Source organism: Agelaius tricolor, unplaced genomic scaffold (genome assembly GCF_023055355.1).
Source record: "Agelaius tricolor isolate 1412-34295 unplaced genomic scaffold, bAgeTri1.0.p SCAF_128, whole genome shotgun sequence".
NCBI lineage: Eukaryota > Metazoa > Chordata > Aves > Passeriformes > Icteridae > Agelaius > Agelaius tricolor.
The window spans coordinates 47049-68844 of NW_027269388.1; the positions used below are offsets into that span (position 1 = coordinate 47049).

A 21796-nucleotide genomic window follows, 5' to 3' on the forward strand; every position below is an offset into this window, starting at 1 on the left:
AACAACCAATCAGAAGCCGGGATTTGGGGGTGGGGGGGTGGGGGGCCGCGAGTCTGCGTGGGCGGGGTGGGCGTGGCCAAGGAAGGGTGTGGTCGTTTTGGGGGCGGGGTCACGTGGTGGGTGTGGTCCGTTTGGGGCGTGGCCGTGAGTGGCGAGGCCCCGCCCACCCCGTAACGGAGCGAGCGGAGCCGCGGGAGCGGCGGGACCCCAAAAGTGGGTGGGGGGGATTGGGGGCGTCTGAGGAGGATTTGGGGGGGATTTGGGGGGGATTTGGGGGTTTCTGAGAGACTTTTGGGGGTGATTTGTGAGGGATCGGGGGCATCTGAGGGAGTTTGGGGAAATTTGGGGGGGATTTGTGGGGAAATTTGGGGGGTTCTAAGACTGTTCAGGGGGATGTGGGGGGGATTTGGGGGGCTCTAAGGGGGTTCGGGGGGGGATTGGGGGCTCTGAGGGACATTCGGGGGTTCTGAGGGGGGTTCAGGGGGTTCTGGGGGTATTGGAGGGGTGTCTGAGGGGATTTGGGGGTTCAGAGGGACTTTGGGGGGATTTGGGGGTCTCTAAGGGGGTTCAGGGCGATTTGGGGGGGATTTGGGGAGGATTTTGGGGGCTCTAAGGAGAATTTGGAGGGGATTTGGGGGTCTCTGAGGGAGTTCGGGGAGTTTGAGGGGGATTTGAGGGGATTTGGGGGTCTCTGAGGGACTTTGGGGGATTTTGGGCGGTTCTAAGGGGGATTGGGGGGATCTGGGGGGATTTAGGGAGGATTTGGGGGACTTTGAGGGACTTTTGGGGGGGTCTTGTGGGGATTTCGGGCGGATTGGGGGGGCTCTAATGGACTTTGGGGAGTCTGGGGTGGGATTTGGGAGGGGTTAAGGGGGTTCGGGGGGATTGGGGGGCTCTGAGGAACTTGGGGGGATTTGAGGGGGTTCTAAAGGGGTTCAGGGGGGTCTGGGGGGGATTGGGGGTCTCTGAGGGACTTTGGGAGGATTTGAGGGGGATTTTGGGGTCTCTGAGTGACTTTGGGGGGATTTTGGGGTCTCTGAGGGTTTTTTTGGGGTGCTCTGACCCCCCGAACCCCCCAGCCCCACCATGCATCTCCTCCCGGCCGCCGTCACCGCCCTTCATCTCCTCATCCTCCTCCTCTTCTTCATCGCCACCCTGGATAAGGTGGGGGTCCCAGGGCAGTTTTGGGGGATCTCAGGGTGGTTTTGGGGGGTCCTAGGGCAGTTTTGGGGTGTTTTGGGGTCCCCCAGGGCTGGTGGGTGCCGTGTTGGGATTTGGGGGTGTTTTTGAGGGTGTTTTGAGGATGTTTTGGGGGTGTTTTTGGGGTGTTTTGAGGATGTTTTGGGGGTGGTTTTGGGATGTTTGAGGGTATTTTTGGGGTGTTTGAGGGGTGGTTTTGGGGGTGTTTTGGGGATATTTTTGAGGGTGTTTTGAGGATGTTTTGGGGGTGTTTTTGGGGTGTTTTGAGGATGTTTGGGGTGGTTTTGAGGGTGTTTTTTGGGGTGTTTTGAGGATGTTTTTGAGGATGTTTTGGGGGTGTTTTTGGGGGTGCTTTGAGGATGTTTTGGGGGTGGTTTTGAGGATGTTTTGGAGGTGTTTTTGGGGTGCTTGAGGGTATTTTTGGGGGTCCCAGGGCTGGTGGGTGCTGCCGGACTCGCAGCCCCTGAACCTCTGGTACGACTGCGCCCCCCAAAACCGATCCCAGGGCTGGGAGTGCAGCAGCCTCGGGCTCAGCCGTGAGTGGGGGTCCCGGGGGGGGTCCTGGGGGGTCTTGGGGTGTCCTGGGGGGCCTTAGGGGAGTTTTGGGAGTCCCGGGGGAGTCCTGGAGGGGTCCAGGGGGATTTTGGGGGGTCCTGGGGGGATCTCAGGGGTCCCTGGGGAGTCCTGAGGGGTCTTGGGGCCTCCTAGGGGGTCCTGGGGGGATCTTGGGGGATCCTGGGGAGTCCTGAAGGGGTCCTGAGGGAGTTTTGGGGGTCCTTGGGGAGTCCTGAGGGGGGGTTTGGGGAGTCCTGGAGGGGTCCAAGGGGATTTTGGGGGTCCTGGGAGTATCTCGGGTGTCCCTGGGGAGTCCTGAGGGGCTTTACGGGGAGTCCTAGAGGGGTCTGAGGGGATCTTGGGGGGTCCTATGGGGGTCTTGGGGGGATTTTGGGCATCCCTGGGGGGATTTTGGGGAGTCCTGGGGTTCCCTGCGGGCAGTGCAGGCGCTGATGGTGATTTTTGGGGTGCTCTGGTCACTTTTGGGGTGCTCTGGTTCATTTGGGGGGGCTCACCGGGGGTCTCTGCCCCCAGCCCTGCTGCGGGGGGTGCAGGGGTTGATGGTTTCCGCCCTGCTGCTCTCGGCCTTCGGCCTCCTCCTCTTCCTCTGGCAGCTGCTGGCGGGGCCCCGCGGGCGCCTCTTCCTGCCCTCGGCCGCTGCCCAGCTGCTGGCAGGTCAGTGACCCCCAAAATGGGGCACCCCAAAACCTCTGGGATCCCCCAAAACCCCTGGGACCCCCCCCAGAACCCCCTGAGGCTTCCCAAAACCCCTGGAGTGTCCCTAAAATCACTGGGGCTCCCCAAAACCCCTGGAGTGTCCCCAAAACACCCGGGACCCCCCCAAAATTGATCTGTGTGCCCCCAAATTGATCTGGGTCCCCCTGAACACCCCAAAATTGATCTGGGTCCCCCCCAAATTGGTCTGGGTCCCCCTGAACCCCCCCCTGCACCCCTGAAACCCCCCCAAATTCCCAGCTCCCCCCAAGCCCCTGTGCCCTTCCCATGTCCCTGTCCCCCCAGTGTCCCCCCAGTGTCCCCCCAAATGTCCCCCCGTGTGTCACCCTGATGTCCCCCTGATGTCACCCTGATGTCCCCCCGGTGTCCCCGCAGGGCTGGCGGCGCTGTTGGGGGCGGGGCTGTTTGTGGCCGGAGGGGGGCGGGGCCAGCGTTGGGGGCCGCCCCGGGCACTGCCCAGCGCTGGCCGGGCTGGGCGGGGCCTTGGCTCTGGCCAGCGGGGGAGGGTACCTGCGGCTGCGGACACGCGACTGACCACGCCCACCGGGTACACGCCCACTGGACACGCCCACTCGGGAAACGCCCATTGGGCGCACCTGCTGGACACACCCACCTGGGACACGCCCACTGACACGCCCACTGGCATACTCACCTGGACCATGGTCGCTGGCCACGCCCACCCGGGACACACCCACTGGACACACCCTCTGACACGCCCACTGAACACAGCAACTTTCAAAGCCCGTTGGACACGCCTACCTTGGACACGCCCACCTGGGACACGCCCACCTGGGACACGCCTATTGAACACACCATTTGTCACACCCACCTGGGGACACATCCACTGGTCACACCCATGGACACGCCCTCTAGGATACGCCCACCTGAGACACGCCCACTGGAGAAGGCCCCTCCCATCCCAACCAATTACCCTCCAATGATGTCATTGATGGCCAGATGGTGACATCATCACACCACATGACCACTGACATCGTCAGTGTGGCCAATGAGAGCTCTGATGGCGCTGACGTCGGCGATGACATCATCAACAAGATGGGTGTGGTCAATGACATCACCAGCATGGCCAGTGATATCATCAACAGCATCAGCATGACCTATGACATCATCAGTGAGATGGGCGTGGCCAGTGATGTCAGTGACATCAGCAGCAGGCCCACGGTGACCAATGGCAGAACTGTTGTGGCCAGTGATGTCATCAATGGGGTGGGCGTGGCCAACGACATCACCGCTGGTGTCAACATGACCAATGACATCATCAGTGTGTCTGATGACATCATCACAGGGGGTCAGGGATCGCTGCAGGGCATTGTGGGTAATGGGGGTGGGGCAGAGCCACCACCCATGAGGGGATTGGGCTGCTGGGATCTGTAGGGGCATCTATAGGGGGGGCATCTATAGGGGGAGTCTATAAGGGCATCTGTAGGGGGGTCTATAGGGGCGTCTATAGGGGGGGCATCTATAGGGGGGGCATCTATAGGGGGTCTGTAGGGGTGTCTATAGGGGGGTCTATAGGGGGAGTCTATAGGGGCGCCTATAGGGGCGTCTATCGGGGGGTCTATAGAGGGGTCTATAGGATTATATGAGGTCTATAGGGGCCTCTATAGGGATCTATAGGGGCGTCTATAGGGGGGTCTATAGAATCATACGGGGTCTATAGGGGCATCTATAGGGGGTCTATGGGGTGTCCATAGGGGCATCTATAGGGGCATCTATCGGGGGGTCTATAGAGGGGTCTATAGGATTATATGAGGTCTATAGGGGCCTCTATAGGGGTCTATAGGGGTGTCTATAGGGGCGCCTATAGAAATCATATGGGGTCTATAGGGGCGTCTATAGGGGGTCTATGGGGTGTCCATAGGGCTGTCTATAGGGGTGTCCATAGGGGTGTCCATAGGGGTGTCTATAGGGAGGTCTATAAGGCGGTCTATAGGGGCGTCTATAGGCCGATCTGTAGGGGGGTCTGTAGGGGTCTCTATAGGGGTCTCTATAGGGGTCTTTATAGGGGTGTCTATAGGATCACATGGGGTCTATAGGGTTGTCTATAGGAGTGTCTATAGGGGTCTCTATAGGGGCATCTATAGGATCATATGGCGTCTATAGGGGGGTCTATGGGGGGGGGTCTATAGGATCATATGGGGTCTATAGGGTGTCTATAGGGTGCTGCAGGATCATATGGGGTCTCTAGGGCTGTCTATAGGGGGGTTGTAATGGGTCCTTATGGGGCTGTGAGGATCTCTATGGGGCACTGTAGGTCTCTATATGGCACTATAGGTCACTGCGAGGTGTTACAGGTCCCCATAGCTCAGCAGAGCACTGCAGGGTGCCATAGGGGGCGCTACGAGCATGCTGTGAGGTGCTGGAGTCTGCTATAGGGCGCTATAGGTCTCTATGGGTCTCTATAGGGTCTCTATGGGTCTCTATAGGGCGCCCATGGGCACGGCCCCTCCCCGTAGGCCACGCTCCCACCCCAAAGCTGCGCGAGGCAGGGGGCGGAGCCTCGCTGAGGGCGCGGCCAATCAGAGGAAGGAAAAGGGCGGGAAAAGCGCTGAGGGGAGTGAGGGATGGAGGAGGGAGAGACCCCTCGGGACCCTCCAAACCTCCCTCAGAAACCCCCAGACCTCCCTCAGGACCCCCTAAACCTCCCTCAGGACCCCTCTGGACCTCAATATGAGGCTCTCCAGTGGTGGGTGAGCCCCTGGTTCTGAGGTTTGGTCATGGGGGGCTTCCCTCATTCCCGTCCCCTCACGCTGAGGGCGCCATCATGGCGGGGGGTCTCCATTTCCCTCACGCACCTCCCCTTATCCCACCGTGGGGATCTCCACCACGGCAGGGCTGCGGTCCCCCACCGTGTCCCTTTTCCCTCCCCGCTGCTGTCGCAGTCACCCAAGCGTGGCTCTGGACTGGAAGCAGCTGCTGGACAGGTGATTAACGCGATTCATTAGCGCATGGCCGCGGGGGCAGCCAGGCGTGGCCTGGCCCTGTCCTCCTCCCGCCTGTCCCCAGCAGCCACCAGCTGGTCCTGTCCCACTGCCTGTACCTGGGCCACCAACTGTCCCTGGCTCACCTGTCCCTGTCCCCAGCTGCCACCTGGCCTGAGGCAACGGCCCGTCCCTGTTCCCCCAGCTGTCCATGTGCCCATCCCCTGAAGTGTCCCTGTGGCCACCATAAAGCTGCCCCCCAGTCGCCCCTCCTGCCCCACAGCCCCCAAGCCTGCCCCACACCCCAACAGCTGCCCCATAACTCCCCCAGAGTCTCCAGAGGGGGCTGCGAGTGTCTGGGGGTACCCCAAAGAGTAACTGGGATAACTGGGAGGGGACTCTGGGGGGAATTTCGGGGTGCTGAGAGCTTTGGGATAACTGCGGGGGGATTGGGGTCTTTAGGGGCCTTTCAGAGGCATTGGGGGGGTTGGGGGTGCATGGAGGTGATGGGGGGGCTGCCGGTCTCTGTCGCGATATGGCGACAGGCTCGGGAAAGGGGGGGGGTCAGCCCGTCCTGCGCCCCTCCCTCGGCGGTACCGGGAGGGGGCGTGGTCAGTACCGGGAGGGGCGTGGCCGATACCGAAAGGGGCGTGGTCAATGTCAGGAGGGGGGGGCCGGTACCGGCAGGGGCGGAGCCGATACCGCAGGGGGTGTGGCCAGTACCGGGAAGGGCGGGGCCGATACCAGGAGGGGCGGAGTCGGTACCGAGAAGGGGCGGGGCCGGTACCGCAGGGGGCGGGGCCGGGCCGGTGTGTCCCAGTGACCGGCGGCGGCAGCGGCGGGGATGCGGCGGGGAGTGTGAGAGGTGAGCGCCGGCCGGAGACCCCTCCCCACGGAGCCCCCCTCGCCCACCCCCGGGACCACCCGACAGACCCCCCTGAGACCCCCCCCGGGACCACCCGGGACCGAAGGACCCCCCCCCCCCGCCCCGCTCTCCCTGGAGACCCCCACAGCCCCCCCCGGGAGCTCCTCACAAGCCCCCCAGGACCCCCCCTCAATGCTCTGACCCCGTGACTGTCCCCCCACAGAGCCCCCCGGGACCCCTGCCCCCCATCCTGCACCCCCACCAACCTGACAGAGCCTCGACACCACCCCCTGCCCCCCCCCCCAGCTCTCTGACCCCCCCCGGGACCCCCCAACACCTCACAGACCCCACCCCCCCCCGTCACCCTGAGACCCTCTCAGGACCCTCCAGCACCCCCCGCTCCGGACCCCCTGGGACCCCCCAACATCCTTTGGGGACATCCCCTGGGACCCCGATATCCTCTGGGACCCCAACACCCCCTGAGACCCCCCCTCCCCGCATTTTCCAACATCCAAAACCATCCCTGATATCCCCCCCATAGACCCCAACGCTCGAGACCCCCCCCCCCACAGCTCCCTGGCACCCCCAAACGCCAGAAAATCCCCCAAGAACCCACAGAGCCCCTCCAGAAACACCCCAACAACAACACCCCAACAGCAACACCCCAACACCTCCCTGACACCCCCAAACAACCCCAATCCCCTTGGCGCCCCTCAACACCCCTCGACACCCCCGAACCCCCCGACACCCCCAACCCTTTCCGACACCCCTAAAAAACCCAACAACACCCCAAAACTACCCCAACAACACCCCCCAACACCCCGAAAACCCCCCGACAACGCCCCGACAACACCCTGACACCCCAAAACCACCACAGCCCCCCACCCTACAACACCCCAAACCCCCCCCTCTTCCCTTTCCCCGCGGGCTGGGACACCCCGATACCCCCGGGGAGTGGGGGGGCAGGGACAGACAGACACGGGGACAGCCAGCAGGACACGGGGACAGACAGACGGACAGACGGACGGACAGACAGGCGGCCCCGCCGCACCGCCCGCCTGCCCTATTAGTATTCTGCGAGCGGCAGCGGGTGCTGCAGGGCGGGGGGGGGGAGCGGCGGGGCCGGACTGGGAGGCACTGGGAGGGACTGGGAGGCACTGGGAGGCACTGGGAGGCACTGGGAGGGGGTGGGGGGGGAGATGGTGCCCAGTTGGGGGGGTCGGGGTCCAACTGGGGGGGACTGGGAGGGTTTGGGGGGGGAATAGGAGGTGCCGGGGTCTCGTTGCAGGGGACTGAGGGGGGGGCTGGGAGGGGATGGGGAGGGAGCTGGGAACCAGTTTGGGGGACTGGGAGGGACTGGGGAGACTGGGAGGGGATGGAGAAGGAACTGGGAACCAGTTTGGGGGACTGGGAGGGACTGGGGGGACTGGGAGGGGATGGAGAGGAAACTGGGAACCAGTTTGGGTGGACTGGGAGGGACTGGGAGGATTGGGATGGGGGGAATGGGGAGAGCTGAATGAGGAATGGAAGGGGCTGGGGCCAACTGGGAGGGACTGGGAGGGAGGGAATGGGAGAGGGGGGAACTGGGAGGGACTGGAAAGGGAGAGGGGGGAACTGGGAGGGACTGGGGGCAGCTGGGGGGGGGGCTAGAATGGGACTGGGAGGGAACTGGGGAGTGCTGGGGTCTCACTGTGAGGCACTGGGAAGGGATGGGAGGGGAACTGGGATAAACTGGGATCCAGCTGGGGGGCCTTGAATGGGATTTGGAGGGACTGGGAGGGATTTGGGGTGGAATGGAGGATACTGGGAGGGACTGAAAGGGTTTTGGGGTGGAATGGGGGATACTGGGAGGGACTGGGAGGGATTTGGGGTGGAATGGGGGATACTGGGAGGGACTGGAAGGGTTTTGGGGTGGAATGGGAGATACTGGGAGGGACTGGGAGGAGCTGGGACCCAGCTCGGGGCTGTGGAATGGGAGGGGAGGGAGGACTGGGAGATGCTGGAGTTTAACTGGGAGGGCACTGGGGACCAGTTTGGGGGACTCGGAGGAACTGGGATCCAGCTGGGGGGTGTCAGAGTGGCACTGGGGGTACTGGGATCCAACTGGGTGAACTGGAAATGGCCTGGGGGGCCCAGGATGAACCAACTGGGTAAACTGGGATGGGAGTTGAGAGCTGGGGGCGGGGGGGATCCGACATTTTGGGGACATTTTGGGGACATTTGGGGCTTTTGGGGGCAGGATCGGGGGGGGGAGGGAAGGGCTGGACCTCCCCCCCCTCACTGTCCCCTCCTCCCCCAGGTGCTGCCACCAACCCAACCCCCCCCGTGTGTGTCCCCAACCCCCCCAGTGTCCCCAACCCCCCCCCCGGTGTCCTCTCCGTGTTGTCCCCCCCGGCCGAGATGAGGCAGAGCCCCCCCGAGAGGAGCTTGGGCCAGGTAGGACCCGGAGGGGACCCGGAGGGGACACAGGGGGTGGCACCGGGGCTGGGGACACGGAGGGAACAGAAGGGGGACACAGCCGGTGGCACCTGGGGGGGACACGGAGGGGGGTGAGGACATTGAATTGTCACCCCGTCGTCACGGGGACGGTGACACAGCTTTGTCTGCTGCCGGCGTGGGGACAATGACACAGGGGCTGTGGGGACAGTGACACGGGGGCTGTGGGGACAGTGACAGGGGGGGTGTGGGGACAGTGACACAGGGGCTGTAGGGACAGTGACACGGGGGGTGTGGGGACAGTGACATGGGGGCTGTGGGGACAATGACACAGGGGCTGTGGGGACAGTGACACGGGGGGTGTGGGGACAATGACACAGGGGGTGTGGGGACAATGACACGGGGGCTGTGGGGACAATGACACAGGAGGTGTGGGGACAGTGACACAGGGGGTGTGGGGACAGTGACACGGGGGGTGTGGGGACAGTGACACGGGGGGTTGTGTCCCCCTCCGGCACGGGGACAGTTTGTCCTCGCTGGTGTGGGGATGGGGACAGGGGTTTGTCACCCTCCTGCTGCTTTTTGGGATGATGGTGACAGGGGTTTGTCACCTCCTGGCACGGGTTTGTCCCTGCTGTTCTGGGGACAATGACACAGGTTTGTCACCCGCTGGCACCGGTTTGTTCCTGCTGGTTTGGGGACAGTGACAGGGCTTTGTCCCCGTTGTTTTGGTGACAGTGACAGGGGTTTGTCACCTGCTGGCACAGGTTTGTCCCCATTGTTTTGGGGACACTGACAGGCGTTTGTCCCCCACTGTTTTGGGGATGGTGATGGGTTTGTCACCTGCTGTTTTGGGGACAGTGACAGGAGTTTGTCACCTGCTGGCACTGGTTTGTTCCTGCTGTTTTGGGGACAGTGACAGGGGTTTGTCACCGACCAGCACAGGTTTGTCCCCACTGTTTTGGGGACAATGGCGTGGGTTTGTCCTCCACCGTTTTGGGGACAGTGACAGACGTTTGTCACCTGCTGTTTTGGGGATGGTGACAGGGCTTTGTCCCCCTGTTTTGGGGACAGTGACAGGGCTTTGTCCCCCTGTTTTGGGGACAGTGACAGAGGTTTGTCCCCTGCTGTTTTGGGGACGGTGACAGGGCTTTGTCCCCTGCTGTTTTGGGGACAGTGACAGGAGTTTGTCACCCACCAGCACAGGTTTGTCACCCCACTGCTGTGGGGACAGTGACACAAGTTTGTCCCTGCTGCTTTGGGGACAAAGCAGTTTGTCACCTCGTTGCCATGGGGACGGTGACGGGGGTTTGTCCCCAGTGTTTTGGGGACAGTGACAGATTTGTGTGTGTGTGTCCCCATCCTGGGGACAGCAAGGGGGGTTTGTCCCTGCTGCTTTGGGGACACTGACTGGGTTTTGTGCTGGGCTGTTACTGGGGTTACTGGTGGTTACTGGTGGTTACTGGTGGGCACTGGTGGTTACTGGTAGGCACCAATATCTCCATGCCTGACCCTCTTCTGTTGCTGGTGCTTACTGGTGGGCACTGGTGGGTTACTGGTGGTTACTGGTGGGCATTGGTGGGCATTGTTGGACACTGGTAGGTGCTGGTGGACCCTGGTGGTTACTGGTGGGCATTGGTGGGTACTGGTGCTCACTGATGGGTACTGGTGGGCACTGATGGTCATGGGTGGTTGCTGGTGGTCACTGGTGGGTACAGGTGCTCACTGGTGGTTACTGGTGAGCACTGGTGGTTACTGGTGGTCACTGGTGGTCACCGGTGGTTACTGGTTGTGACTGGTGGGTACTGGTGTCCCTTCAGGGCACAGCGGTGGTGGCACCATGAGCCCCCCGGTCCCCGTGCCCGTCCCTGCTGGCAGGATGCTGCTCGCCCTGGCCCTGGTGGGCACTGGTGGTCACAGGTGCTCACCGGTGGTCAATGGTGGGCACTGGTGGGTACCGGTGGTTACTGGTGCTCACTGGTGGTTACTGATGGGCACTGGTGGTCACTGGTGGGCACTGGTGGGTACAGGTGGTCACTGGTGCACACTGGTGGTTACTGATGGGCACTGGTGGGCAATGGTGGGTACTGGTGTTCACTGGTGGTTACTGGTGATTACAGGTGGTTACTGGTGGTCACTGCTGGTCACTGGTGCTCACTGGTGGGTACTGGTGATTACAGGTGGTCACTGGTGCTCACTGGTGGTCACTGGTGGTTACTGGTGAGCACTGGTGGTCACTGGTGGGTACTGATGAGCACTGGTGGTCACTGCTGGTCACTGCTGGTTACTGGTGAGCACTGATGGTTACTGGTGAGCACTGATGGTTACTGGTGGGCACTGGTGTTCACTGGTGGGTACTGGTGAGCACTGGTGGTTACTGTTGGTCACTGCTGGTCACTGGTGCTCACTGCTGGTCACTGGTGTCCCCGCAGGGCGCAGCGGTGGTGGCACCATGAGCCCCCCGGTGGTCCTGCTCCCCGTCCCCGCCAGCAGGATGCTGCTCGCCCTGGCCCTGGCCTGCGCCAGCCCCTTCCTGGAGCCGCCGGCGGCGCCGCGCCGGACGCTCAACGTGGCCGTGATCCTGAGCGGAGCCTCCTACGGCCCCGCCGGGCCCCGCCTGGCGCCCGGAACCTTCCGGAACTTCTCCTTGGACGTGAACCCCGTGGGGGTGGTGCTGAACGACACCAACCCGCGCAGCCTGATCGTGCGGCTGTGCGACGTGCTGAGCTCGCTGCACATCCACGGCGTCGTCTTCGAGGACGACACGCGCTCCGAGGCCGTGGCACAGATCCTGGACTTCATCTCGGCCCAGACCTCCGTGCCCATCATCGGCGTCAACGGCGGCTCCGCCATCGTCCTCACGCCCAAGGTGACGCCCCCCGAGGTGACCCCGAGTGGGTTTAGGGACAGCCGAGTGTCCCCAGATGGAGCTGGAACCAATCAGCTGCGCTCAACCCAACTGTCGGCAACCCCAGCCCTGTCTAGGGGCACCCAACTGTCCCCAGCTGTGTCCAGAGCCACCCAACACAACCCCAGCCATGTCTTGTGTCACCCAGCTGTCCCCAGACTAACCCCAACCGTGTCTAGGGGACCTGAATGTCCCCAACCCGACTGTCCCCAGGCCCCAACCATGTCCAGTGTCACCCAAACATCCCCAACCAGGTGTAGATCCACCCAACTGTCCCCAACCCTGTGGTCCCCAAACCCCAACACCTGATCATCCTCAACCCTCAACTGTCCCTAACCCCAACCACGTCTGGTGTGACCCAGCTGTCCCCAACGTGACTGTCCCCAGCCCAACTGTCCCCAAGCCACAGCTGTGTCCAGTGTCACCCAAACATCCTTGTAGATCCACCCAGCTGTCCCCAACCCTGTGGTCCCCAACCCCCAAACACGTTCAAGCCCCACCCGACCATCCTCAACCCAACTGTCGCTAACCCTGGTGTGACCCAACTGTCCCCAACGTGACTGTCCCCAACCCAACTGTCCCCAGGCCCCAACCGTGTCCAGTGTCACCCAAACATCCCTGCAGATCCACCCAGCTGTCCCCAACCACCTTCCAGCCCCACCCGACCATCCTCAACCCAACTGTCCCCAACCCCAGCCACGTCTGGCGTGACCCAACTGTCCCCACCGTGACTGTCCCCAACCCAACTGTCCCTAACCCTGGTGTGACCCAACTGTCCTCAACGTGACTGTCCCCAACCCAACTGTCCCTAACCCTGGCGTGACCCAACTGTCCTCAACGTGACTGTCCCCAACCCAATTGTCCCCAACCCCAACCACGTCTGGCGTGACCCAACTGTCCCCAACGTGACTGTCCCCACCCTGTGTCCCCCACCCTGCCACGCCCACAGGAGAAGGGCTCCACCTTCCTGCAGCTGGGCTCCTCCACGGAGCAGCAGCTCCAGGTGATCTTCGAGGTGCTGGAGGAGTACGACTGGACGGCCTTCGCCGTGGTCACCACGCTGCTGCCGGGCTACGAGGACTTTGTGGACTACGTGGAGGTGCTGACCGACAGCAGCTTCATCGGCTGGGAGCACCGCGGCGTGGTCACCCTGAACCTCACCGACGACCCCGAGGGCGCCCGGACGCGCCGGCAGCTGCGCGAGGTCTCGGCGCAGATCCGGCTGCTCTACTGCTCGCGCGACGAGGCCGAGGCCGTGTTCCGCGCCGCGCGCGACGCCGGCCTCACCGGGCCCGGCTACATCTGGTTCGTGGTGGGCACCAACCTGGGGGGAAGCGAGCAGCTGCCCGAGCACGTGCCCGCCGGGCTGTTCGCCGTGCTGTCGGCCGGCTGGCGCGACGACCTGCAGCACCGCGTGCACAACGGCGTGGCCATCGTGGCCAAGGGCGCCGAGGCGCTGCTGCGCGACTACGGCTTCATCCCCGAGTTCAACAACGACTGCCGCGCGCCCAACGTCACCCAGATCAACGACAACCTGCACAGGTGGCACTGCTGGAGGGGGTGGCGCTGCTGGGAGGGTGGCAGGTGGGGTTGGGGTTGGGGTTGGGGTTGGGGACAGTTCAACAACAACTGCCGCGCGCCCAATGTCACCCAGATCAACGGCAACCTGCACAGGTGGCACTTCTGGGGTGGGGTGGCACTGCTGGGGTGGGGTTGGATTGGGGACAGTTCAACAACGACTGCCGTGCGCCCAACGTCACCCAGATCAATGACAACCTGCACAGGTGGTGCTGCTGGGGTGGGGTGGCGCTGCTGGGGTGGTGGCAGGTGGAGTTTGGGGGTGGTGGGAGGGTAGTGGTGGCTCTAGATGTGATTGGGGTTAGGCTGGGGACAGTTGGGTTGGGGACAGTTGGACTGGGGACATTCAGGTGGCTCTAGACATGTTTGGGGACAGTTGGGTTGGGGACATTTAGATGGCTCTAGACATGGTTTGGGTTAGGCTGGGGACAGTTGGGTTGGGGACATTCAGGTGGCTCTAGGCATGGTTGGGGACAGTTGGGTTGGGGACAGTTGGATGACCCAAGACGTGGTTGTGACTGGGGTTTGGTTGGGTTGGGGACAGTTGGGTGGCTCTAGATCCATTTGGGGACATTCAGGTGACCCTAGACACACTCTGGGTCATGTTGGGGACATCCAGGTGACCCCAGACACTCTTGGGTCATGTTGGGGACATCCAGGTGACCCCAGACACTCTTGGGTCATGTTGGGCAGGTACTTCATGAACATCACGTGGGGACAGAAGGATTTCTCCTTCAACGAGGACGGGTACCTGGTGAACCCCTCGCTGGTCGTCATCTCCCTCAACAAGGAGCGCACCTGGGAGGTGGTGAGTGTCACCCTGGGGACAGGGGTGTCACCTTGGGGACAGGGGTGTCCCCAGGGCGCCCGTCTGCTCAGTGTTGGAGTTCCAGGCACGGTGACAATGCCACCACAGCGTCCCCAGGGCTTGGTGCCATCTGCTCCTCACTGTCCCGCCCCTCACGCCACTGTCACGCTGTGTTGTCACAACAACAACGTGGCACCCGGGGGTGGCGGTGACACCTGGGCAGTGACGGTGACACCTGGGCAGTGACGGTGACACCTGGCAGTGACGGGGACACGGCTCGGCCTCCTGCCCTGCCACGGTGACACTTTGGCTGGGGTCCCACCAAGGTGATCCTGTCATTGTCCCCAGCAGGAATGTCCCATCATAGTGACACCTTGGCTGGGGTCCCACCAAGGTGATCCTGTCATTGTCCCCAGCAGGAATGTCCCATCATGGTGACACCTTGGCTGGGGTCCCACCAAGGTGATCCTGTCATTGTCCCCAGCAGGAATGTCCCATCATGGTGACACCTTGTCCTCTTCCTCACCATTTCCCTACCATGGCGATGGCATCATTGTCCCCAGAGGTGACACCCTGGCACGGTGACATTTCCTCTGCCTGTTACCCACTGTCATTGTCCCTAGCAGTGACACCTTGCTGTGGTGACATCCCATCATGGTGACACCTTGGCCTGTCACCCTCTGGGTGTCCCCACATGTCCCCAAATGTCCCCCCCCAGGTGGGCAGCTGGGAGCAGCAGGTGCTGAGGCTCAAGTACCTGGGGTGGTCACACTGTCAATGGTGACACCTTGGCCTTGTCCCCACCTGTCCCTACGTGTCCCCATGTGTCCCCACATGTCCCCAAATGTCCCCTCCAGGTGGGCAGCTGGGAGCAGCAGGTGCTGAGGCTCAAGTACCCGGTGTGGTCGCGCTACGGGCGGTTCCTGCAGCCCGTGGAGGACGGGCGGCACCTGACGGTGGCCACGCTGGAGGAACGTCCCTTTGTCATCGTGGAGAACATCGACCCCGCCACCGGCACCTGCATCCGCGACTCCGTGCCCTGCCGGCGCCAGCTCAACCGCACCGCCAGGTGGGGACACCGCGGGGACACCGTGGGGACACCTGGGACACCTGGGGGACAGCTGGGGGTGTCCCCAAGATCCTGAGGGTTCTCCCAACCACCTTGGGGGTGTCCCCACCACTTTGGGGGTGTCCCCAAGACCCTGAGGGTGTCCCCAGCAGTCTGGGGGTGTCCCCAAGATCCTGAGGGTGTCCCAACCACCTTGGGGGTGTCCCCAAGACCCTGAGGGTTGTCCCAACCACCTTGAGGGTGTCCCCACCATTTTGGGGGTGTCCCCAGAAGTTTGGGGATGTCCCCACCAATTTGGGGGTGTCCCCACCACTTTGAGGGTATCCCCAGCAGCCTGGGGGTGTCCCCAGGACCCTGGGGGTGTCCCCAGCAGTCTGGGGGTGTCCCCATGACCTTGGGGGTGTCCCCACCATTTTAGAGAAGTCCCCACCATCCCAGGGGTGTCCCCACCACCTTGGTGGTGTCCCCAAGACCCCGGGGGTGACCCCAGGACCTTGGGGCTGTCCCCAACACCCTGGGTTTGTTCCTGCTGCCATGGGGCTGTCCTCATTCTGGGGGTGTCCCCAGAACCCTGAGGGTGTCCCCAAGACCCTGGGGGTGTCCCCAAGACCCTGGGGGTGTCCCCACCACTTTTGGGGTCCCCTGCAGCCCCCCGCCCTTTGAGAAGAAGTGCTGCAAAGGTTTCTGCATCGACATCCTGAAGCGCCTGGCGCGGGCCCTGGGCTTCACCTACGACCTGTACCTGGTCACCAACGGCAAGCACGGCAAGAAGATCGACGGCGTCTGGAACGGCATGGTGGGCGAGGTGGGACCCCAAAAACACCTCCCTGTGCCCCAAAAATACCCCTCTGTACCCCAAAAAATATCCCTCTGTACCCCAATAATACCCCAAAACCCACCATGGAGACCCCACGGGGATGGGGGCTGGGGACAGACCCCCAGGGAGGGTCAAGAAGGGAGGTGGGACCCCAAAAACACCTCCATGTACCCCAAAAATATCCCTCTGTACCCCAAAATACCCCAAACCCACCATGGACACCCCGTGGTTATTGGGGCTGGGGAGAGACTCCCAGGGAAGGCAACCAAGGGGGGCATGGGGGAAGGTGAGACCCCCAAAAATAAATCCCCACACCCCAAAAATAAATCCCCACACCCCAAAAATATCCCTTTGTGCCCCAAAAATACCCCTGTGCACCCCAAAAATACCCCAGAATCCACCATGGACACCCCATGGTTATTGGGGCTGGGGAGAGACCCCCAGGGAGGGCAACCAAGGGGGGCATGGGGGAAGGTGAGACCCCAAAAAATAAATCCCCACACCCCAAAAATATCCCTTTGTACCCCAAAAATATCCCTTTGTACCCCAAAAATATCCCTTTGTACCCCAAAAATACCCCAGAATCCACCATGGACACCCCATGGTTATTGGGGCTGGGGAGAGACCCCCAGGGAGGGCAACCAAGAGGGGGATGGGGAGGGCATAGGGCATCAAAAAATGTCTCACCTGACCACACCCCATATGGCCACGCCCCTTGACCACGCCCCGCCCCGCCCAGGTGTTTTACCGGCGCGCGGACATGGCCATCGGCTCCTTGACCATCAACGAGGAGCGCTCCGAGATCATCGACTTCTCCGTGCCCTTCGTGGAGACCGGCATCAGCGTGATGGTGTCCAGGAGCAACGGCACCGTGTCCCCTTCTGCCTTCCTGGGTACCCCAAAAACCCCAAAGGGACCCCAAAAACACAACTGGGACCCCCAAAACCCTCAGAGGGACCCCAAAATCCCAACTGGGATCCCCCAATCCCAACCGGGATCAGCGTGATGGTGTCCCGCAGCAATGGCACCGTGTCCGCCTCCGCCTTCCTGGGTACCCCAAAGGGGCCCCAAAATCCCAACTGGGATCCACAAAACCCAACTGGGATCTCTAAAACCCAACTGGGATCCCCAGAATCCCAACTGGGATCTGTAAAACCCAACTGGGATCCCCCAAAACCCAACTGGGATCCATCAGAACCCAACTGGGATCCCTCAAAACTCAACTGGGAACCCCAAAACCCAACTGGGATCCCTCAAAACTCAACTGGGATCCCCCAAAACCCAAAAGGGATCCCCCAAAACCTAACTGGGATCTGTAAAACCCAACTGGGATCCATCAGAACCCAAATGGGATCTCCCAAACCCAACTGGGATCCCCCAAAACCCAACTGAGATCCTCCAAAACCCAACTGGGATCTGTAAAACCCAGCTGGGATCCCCCAAACCCAACTGGGATCCCTCAAAACTCAACTGGGAACCCCAAAACCCAAGTGGGACCCACAAACCCCAACTGGGATCCCCCCCATGTCCCCAGTGTCCCCAATGTCCCCGCAGAGCCGTACAGCCCGGCTGTGTGGGTGATGATGTTCCTCATGTGTCTCACTGTGTATCCCCATGTCCCTCCATGTCCCCAATGTCCCCTGATGTCCCCAATGTCCCCTGATGTCCCCGATGTCCCCAATGTCCCCGATGTCCCCGCAGAGCCATACAGCCCGGCCGTGTGGGTGATGATGTTCGTCATGTGTCTCACCGTGTATCCCCATGTCCCTCCATGTCCCTCCATGTCCCCAATGTCCCCTGATGTCCCCAATGTCCCCAATGTCCCCGATGTCCCCGCAGAGCCGTACAGCCCGGCCGTGTGGGTGATGATGTTCGTCATGTGTCTCACCGTGGTGGCCGTCACCGTCTTCATCTTCGAGTACTTCAGCCCCGTGGGCTACAACCGGAGCCTGGCCAGCGGCCAGCGTGAGTGTCCCCCTGTCCCCCTGTCCCCATGTCACCCCCAGGTGTCCCTCAGTGTCCCTGTGTCACCCCCAGGTGTCTCCCAGGGCTGGGGAGCTCCACGATCACCAGTGACAAATCCATCGGCTGCTCTGGGCATTGATGGGGTCCCCTCGTGTCCCCTTGTGACCCTCCCAGTGTCCCTCTGTCCCCGTGTCACCCCCTGGTGTCCCCAGGTGACCCCTCAGTGTCCCCGTGTCACCCCCTGGTGTCCCCAGGTGTCCCCCAGGACTGGGGAGCTCCACATTCACCAGTGACAAATCCATCAGATGCTCTGGGCGTTGATGGCATCTCCTTGTCCCTTTGTGTCCCCTTGTGACCCTCCCGGTGTCCCCTGTCCCTGGGGGACCCCCAATGTCCTCAAGTGACCCCCAGTGTCCCCAAGTGACCCCTCAGTGTCCCCAGGTGACCCCCAGTGTCCCCAAGTGACCCCTCAGTGTCCCCAGGTGACCCCTGGTGTCCCCCAGGACTGCGGAGCTCCATGTTCACCAGTGACAAATCCATTGGCTGCTGTTGGTGTCACCTGGGTGACCCCATGGTGTCCCCTGTTCCTGTGTGACCCCAGGTGACCCCAGGTGACCCCAGGTGACCCTGTCCCCGTGTCCCCTGTCCCCCCAGGCGCAGGTGGCTCCACCTTCACCATCGGCAAGTCCATCTGGCTGCTGTGGGCGCTGGTGTCCCCCATGGTGTCCCCTGTCCCTGTGTGTCCCCATGGTGTCCCCGCTTCCTGTGTGACCCCAGGTGACCCTGTCCCCATGTCCCCTGTCCCCCCAGGCGCGGGTGGCTCCACCTTCACCATCGGCAAGTCCATCTGGCTGCTGTGGGCGCTGGTGTTCAACAACTCGGTGCCGGTGGAGAACCCCAAGGGCACCACCAGCAAGATCATGGTGCTGGTCTGGGCCTTCTTCGCCGTCATCTTCCTCGCCAGCTACACGGCCAACCTGGCGGCGTTCATGATCCAGGAGGAGTACGTGGACACCGTGTCCGGCCTCAGCGACCGCAAGGTGACACAAGGGGACAACGGGGGGACACCGGGGGGACATCAGGAGGACATTGAGGTGACATCGGGGGGACACCATGGGGGACACAGTGGGGACACTGTGAGGACACTGGGGGGACACCACAGGGACATGGTGGGGAAACCAGGGGGACATCAAGGAGACGTCAGGGGGAGACCAGGAGGACATTGGGGGGACACCAGAGGGACATCAGGGGGACACTGGGGGATAGCAGGGAGACATTGTGGGGACACCAGGAGGACATTGGGGGGACACTGGGGGACACCAGGGAGACATTGTGGGGACAGTGATGGGACATTGTGGGGACACCGAGGGGACATTGTGGGGATACCAGGGAGACATTGTGGGGACATTGGGGGGACACCACAGGGACATGGTGGGGACACCGAGGGGACATGGTGGGGACACCGAGGGGACATTGTGGGGAAAACCAGGGGGACACCGAGAGGACACCGAGGGGACACTGGGGGGATATCAGGTGGGACACCACAGGGACATGGCGGGGAGAGCAGTAGGACATCGAGAGGAAACCAGGGGGACATTGGGGGCAGACCAGGGGGACATCAGGAGGTGACAGCAGGGGACAGCAGGGGACACTGGGGAGACACTGGGAAGACGTCAGGGGGACACTGGGGGGACACCAAGAGGGTCACTTGTTGTCACTTTTGGGCGTTTGGTGGCCCAGGTGGTTTTTTGCCCATTCCCAAGGATTTTTGGGGTTTCTGAGGTGAATTTTGGGGTTTCTGATGTAATTTTTGGGGTTCCTGATGAGATTTTTGGGGTTTCTGATGTAATTTTTGGGGTTTTTGGGGTGCAGTTCCAGCGGCCCCATGAGCAGCACCCCGCTCTGAAGTTCATGGTGGTGTTTTTGGGTCCCTCTTGACCCAAGTGTGTTGTTGAGTGTTCCCATGGATTTTTGGGGTTTCTGATGTAATTTTTGGGGTTTCTAATGCAATTTTTGGTGTTTTTGGGGTGCAGTTCCAGCGGCCCCAGGAGCAGCACCCCGCTCTGAAGTTCAGGAGATGTTCTTGGGGCTGTGGTGTCACTTTTGGGTCTTTGGTGGATGTTTTTGGGTCCCTCTTAGCTCAGGTGGTTTTTTACCTATTCCCGTTAATTTTTGGGGTTTCTGAGGTGATTTTTGGTGTTTTTGGGGTGCAGTTCCAGCGGCCCCAGGAGCAGTACCCCCCTCTGAAGTTCGGGACGGTGCCCAACGGCTCCACGGAGAAGAACATCCGCAGCAATTACCCGGCCATGCACAGCTACATGGTGCGCTACAACCAGCGCGGCGTGGAGGACGCACTGCAGCACCTCAAAACGGGGTAAAAACCGGGGGAAATGGGAAAAATGGGGGAGAATGGGGGGAAATTGAGAAAATGGGGGGAAATGGGGCAGAATTGGGGGAGAAATGGGGGGGAAATGGGGGAGAAATGGGGAAAATGGGGGGGAAATGGGGGAGAAATGGGGGAAATGTGGAAAAATGGGGGTAAATCGGGGAGAAATGGGGAAAATGGGGGAAATGGGGTATGGGCGGGAATAACAGGGGAAAAATGGGGTACGGGGGAAGAATGGGGAAAATGGGGAGAAATTGGGGAAAATGGGGGAAATAATGGGGAAAATAATGGGGTAGAGGGGAGAAATGGGGCAGGGTCTGGGGGCGTGGTCTGGGATGGGAGGAGCCTGGGAGGGGGAGGGGTTTGTGGCAGATGGGCGTGGCTTGGTGTGGGCGTGGCATAGGATGGACAGAACCAAATAGAGGAGGGGCCTTGGATGAAGGGGAGGGGCTTGAGGGGGTGGGGATTTATGGGAGTGGGAGGAGCCTGATTGTGAGTGGGCGTGGCTTTGTATAATTTATGCAATGGGTGTGTCTCTGTGGGCGTGGCTTGAATGCAGGTTAACCATCTGTGGGTGGGGCTTAGCTGACAGGGCGTGGTTTCAATAATGTGGGCGTGGTCTGCATGTGATGGGCGGGGTTTGTGGGGATTGATGTCACCATGGCAGGTCCTGTGGGCGGGGCGTAGTGCACAGGTGAGGCTGTGGGCGGGGTTTAGCTGCCGTGGGCGGAGCCTGGTGTGCATGGGCGTGGCCTGCAGGCTGTGGGCGGGGCATAGGGGCCGGGTTTAGCGCACAGGTGATGCCGTGGGCGGGCTCTATGTGCTGTGGGCGGGGTCTCCGCGCAGTGGGCGTGGCTTAGGCCGGTGGGCGTGTCCCGCAGCAAGCTGGACGCCTTCATCTACGACGCGGCCGTGCTGAACTACATGGCCCGCAAGGAGGAGGGCTGCAAGCTCGTCACCATCGGCTCGGGGAAGGTCTTTGCCTCCACCGGCTACGGCATCGCCCTGCAGAGGGGATCCCGCTGGAAACGCCCCGTGGACCTGGCCCTGCTCCAGCTCCTGGGGGACGGTGGGTCTGGGGGGATTTGGGGGGGTCTTTAGGGCGTTTTTGGGGTGGTTTTGGGGGGATTTGGGGGATTTGGGGTCCCTATGGTGTCGCCCTGCAGCGGGGATCCCGCTGGAAACGCCCCGTGGACCTGGCCCTGCTCCAGCTCCTGGGGGACGGTGGGTTTGGGGGGGATTTGGGGGGGTCTTTAGGGCGTTTTTGGGGTGGTTTTGGGGGGATTTGGGGGATTTGGGGTCCCTATGGTGTCGCCCTGCAGCGGGGATCCCGCTGGAAACGCCCCGTGGACCTGGCCCTGCTCCAGCTCCTGGGGGACGGTGGGTTTGGGGGGGATTTGGGTGTCCTGGAGGGGTTTTGGACCTTCCAACACCTTAAAACGACCCCTCAACCTCCTAAGATGACCCTCAAACCCTCCAAGATGGCCTTCAAAGCCCCCCAGATGCCCCCAAACCCCCTGAGATGACCCCCAGGC

The 21796-nt window shown here is 61.9% G+C and overlaps 2 protein-coding genes across 2 annotated transcripts; both read left to right on the plus strand.

Moving 5' to 3' along the window:
* Positions 1-103: 103 nt before the first annotated feature.
* On the plus strand, positions 104-3769 carry LOC139586640 (uncharacterized). Its single transcript, XM_071420186.1, has 5 exons — positions 104-213; positions 1080-1164; positions 1634-1736; positions 2290-2430; positions 2866-3769. Exons 2-5 carry the CDS (start codon positions 1087-1089, stop codon positions 3429-3431), a joined length of 888 nt encoding a protein of 295 aa, XP_071276287.1. The 5' UTR covers positions 104-213; positions 1080-1086; the 3' UTR covers positions 3432-3769.
* A 2334-nt stretch (positions 3770-6103) lies between these two features.
* Positions 6104-19891, plus strand: LOC139586642 (glutamate receptor ionotropic, NMDA 2D-like). The gene is made up of 11 exons (XM_071420188.1): positions 6104-6294; positions 8594-8730; positions 11163-11599; positions 12588-13180; positions 13910-14024; positions 14882-15093; positions 15742-15898; positions 16650-16803; positions 17750-17875; positions 18686-18915; positions 19748-19891. The coding sequence occupies exons 3-11, from the start codon at positions 11183-11185 to the stop codon at positions 19811-19813; spliced, it is 2070 nt and encodes a 689-aa protein (XP_071276289.1). The 5' UTR covers positions 6104-6294; positions 8594-8730; positions 11163-11182; the 3' UTR covers positions 19814-19891.
* The last annotated feature ends 1905 nt before the right edge of the window (positions 19892-21796 follow it).

Bases quoted from the DNA above. Each gene is read 5' to 3' on its own strand.
- LOC139586640 (XM_071420186.1), top strand. From the start codon at position 1,087: ATGCATCTCCTCCCGGCCGCCGTCACCGCCCTTCATCTCCTCATCCTC. The intron at 1,165-1,633 runs GTGGGGGTCCCA...TGGGGGTCCCAG, and splicing joins TCATCGCCACCCTGGATAAG to GGCTGGTGGGTGCTGCCGGA. The intron at 1,737-2,289 runs GTGAGTGGGGGT...CTCTGCCCCCAG, and splicing joins CAGCAGCCTCGGGCTCAGCC to CCCTGCTGCGGGGGGTGCAG.
- LOC139586642 (XM_071420188.1), top strand. From the start codon at position 11,183: ATGAGCCCCCCGGTGGTCCTGCTCCCCGTCCCCGCCAGCAGGATGCTG. The intron at 13,181-13,909 runs GTGGCACTGCTG...CATGTTGGGCAG, and splicing joins ATCAACGACAACCTGCACAG to GTACTTCATGAACATCACGT. The intron at 16,804-17,749 runs GTACCCCAAAAA...ATGTCCCCGCAG, and splicing joins GTCCCCTTCTGCCTTCCTGG to AGCCGTACAGCCCGGCCGTG.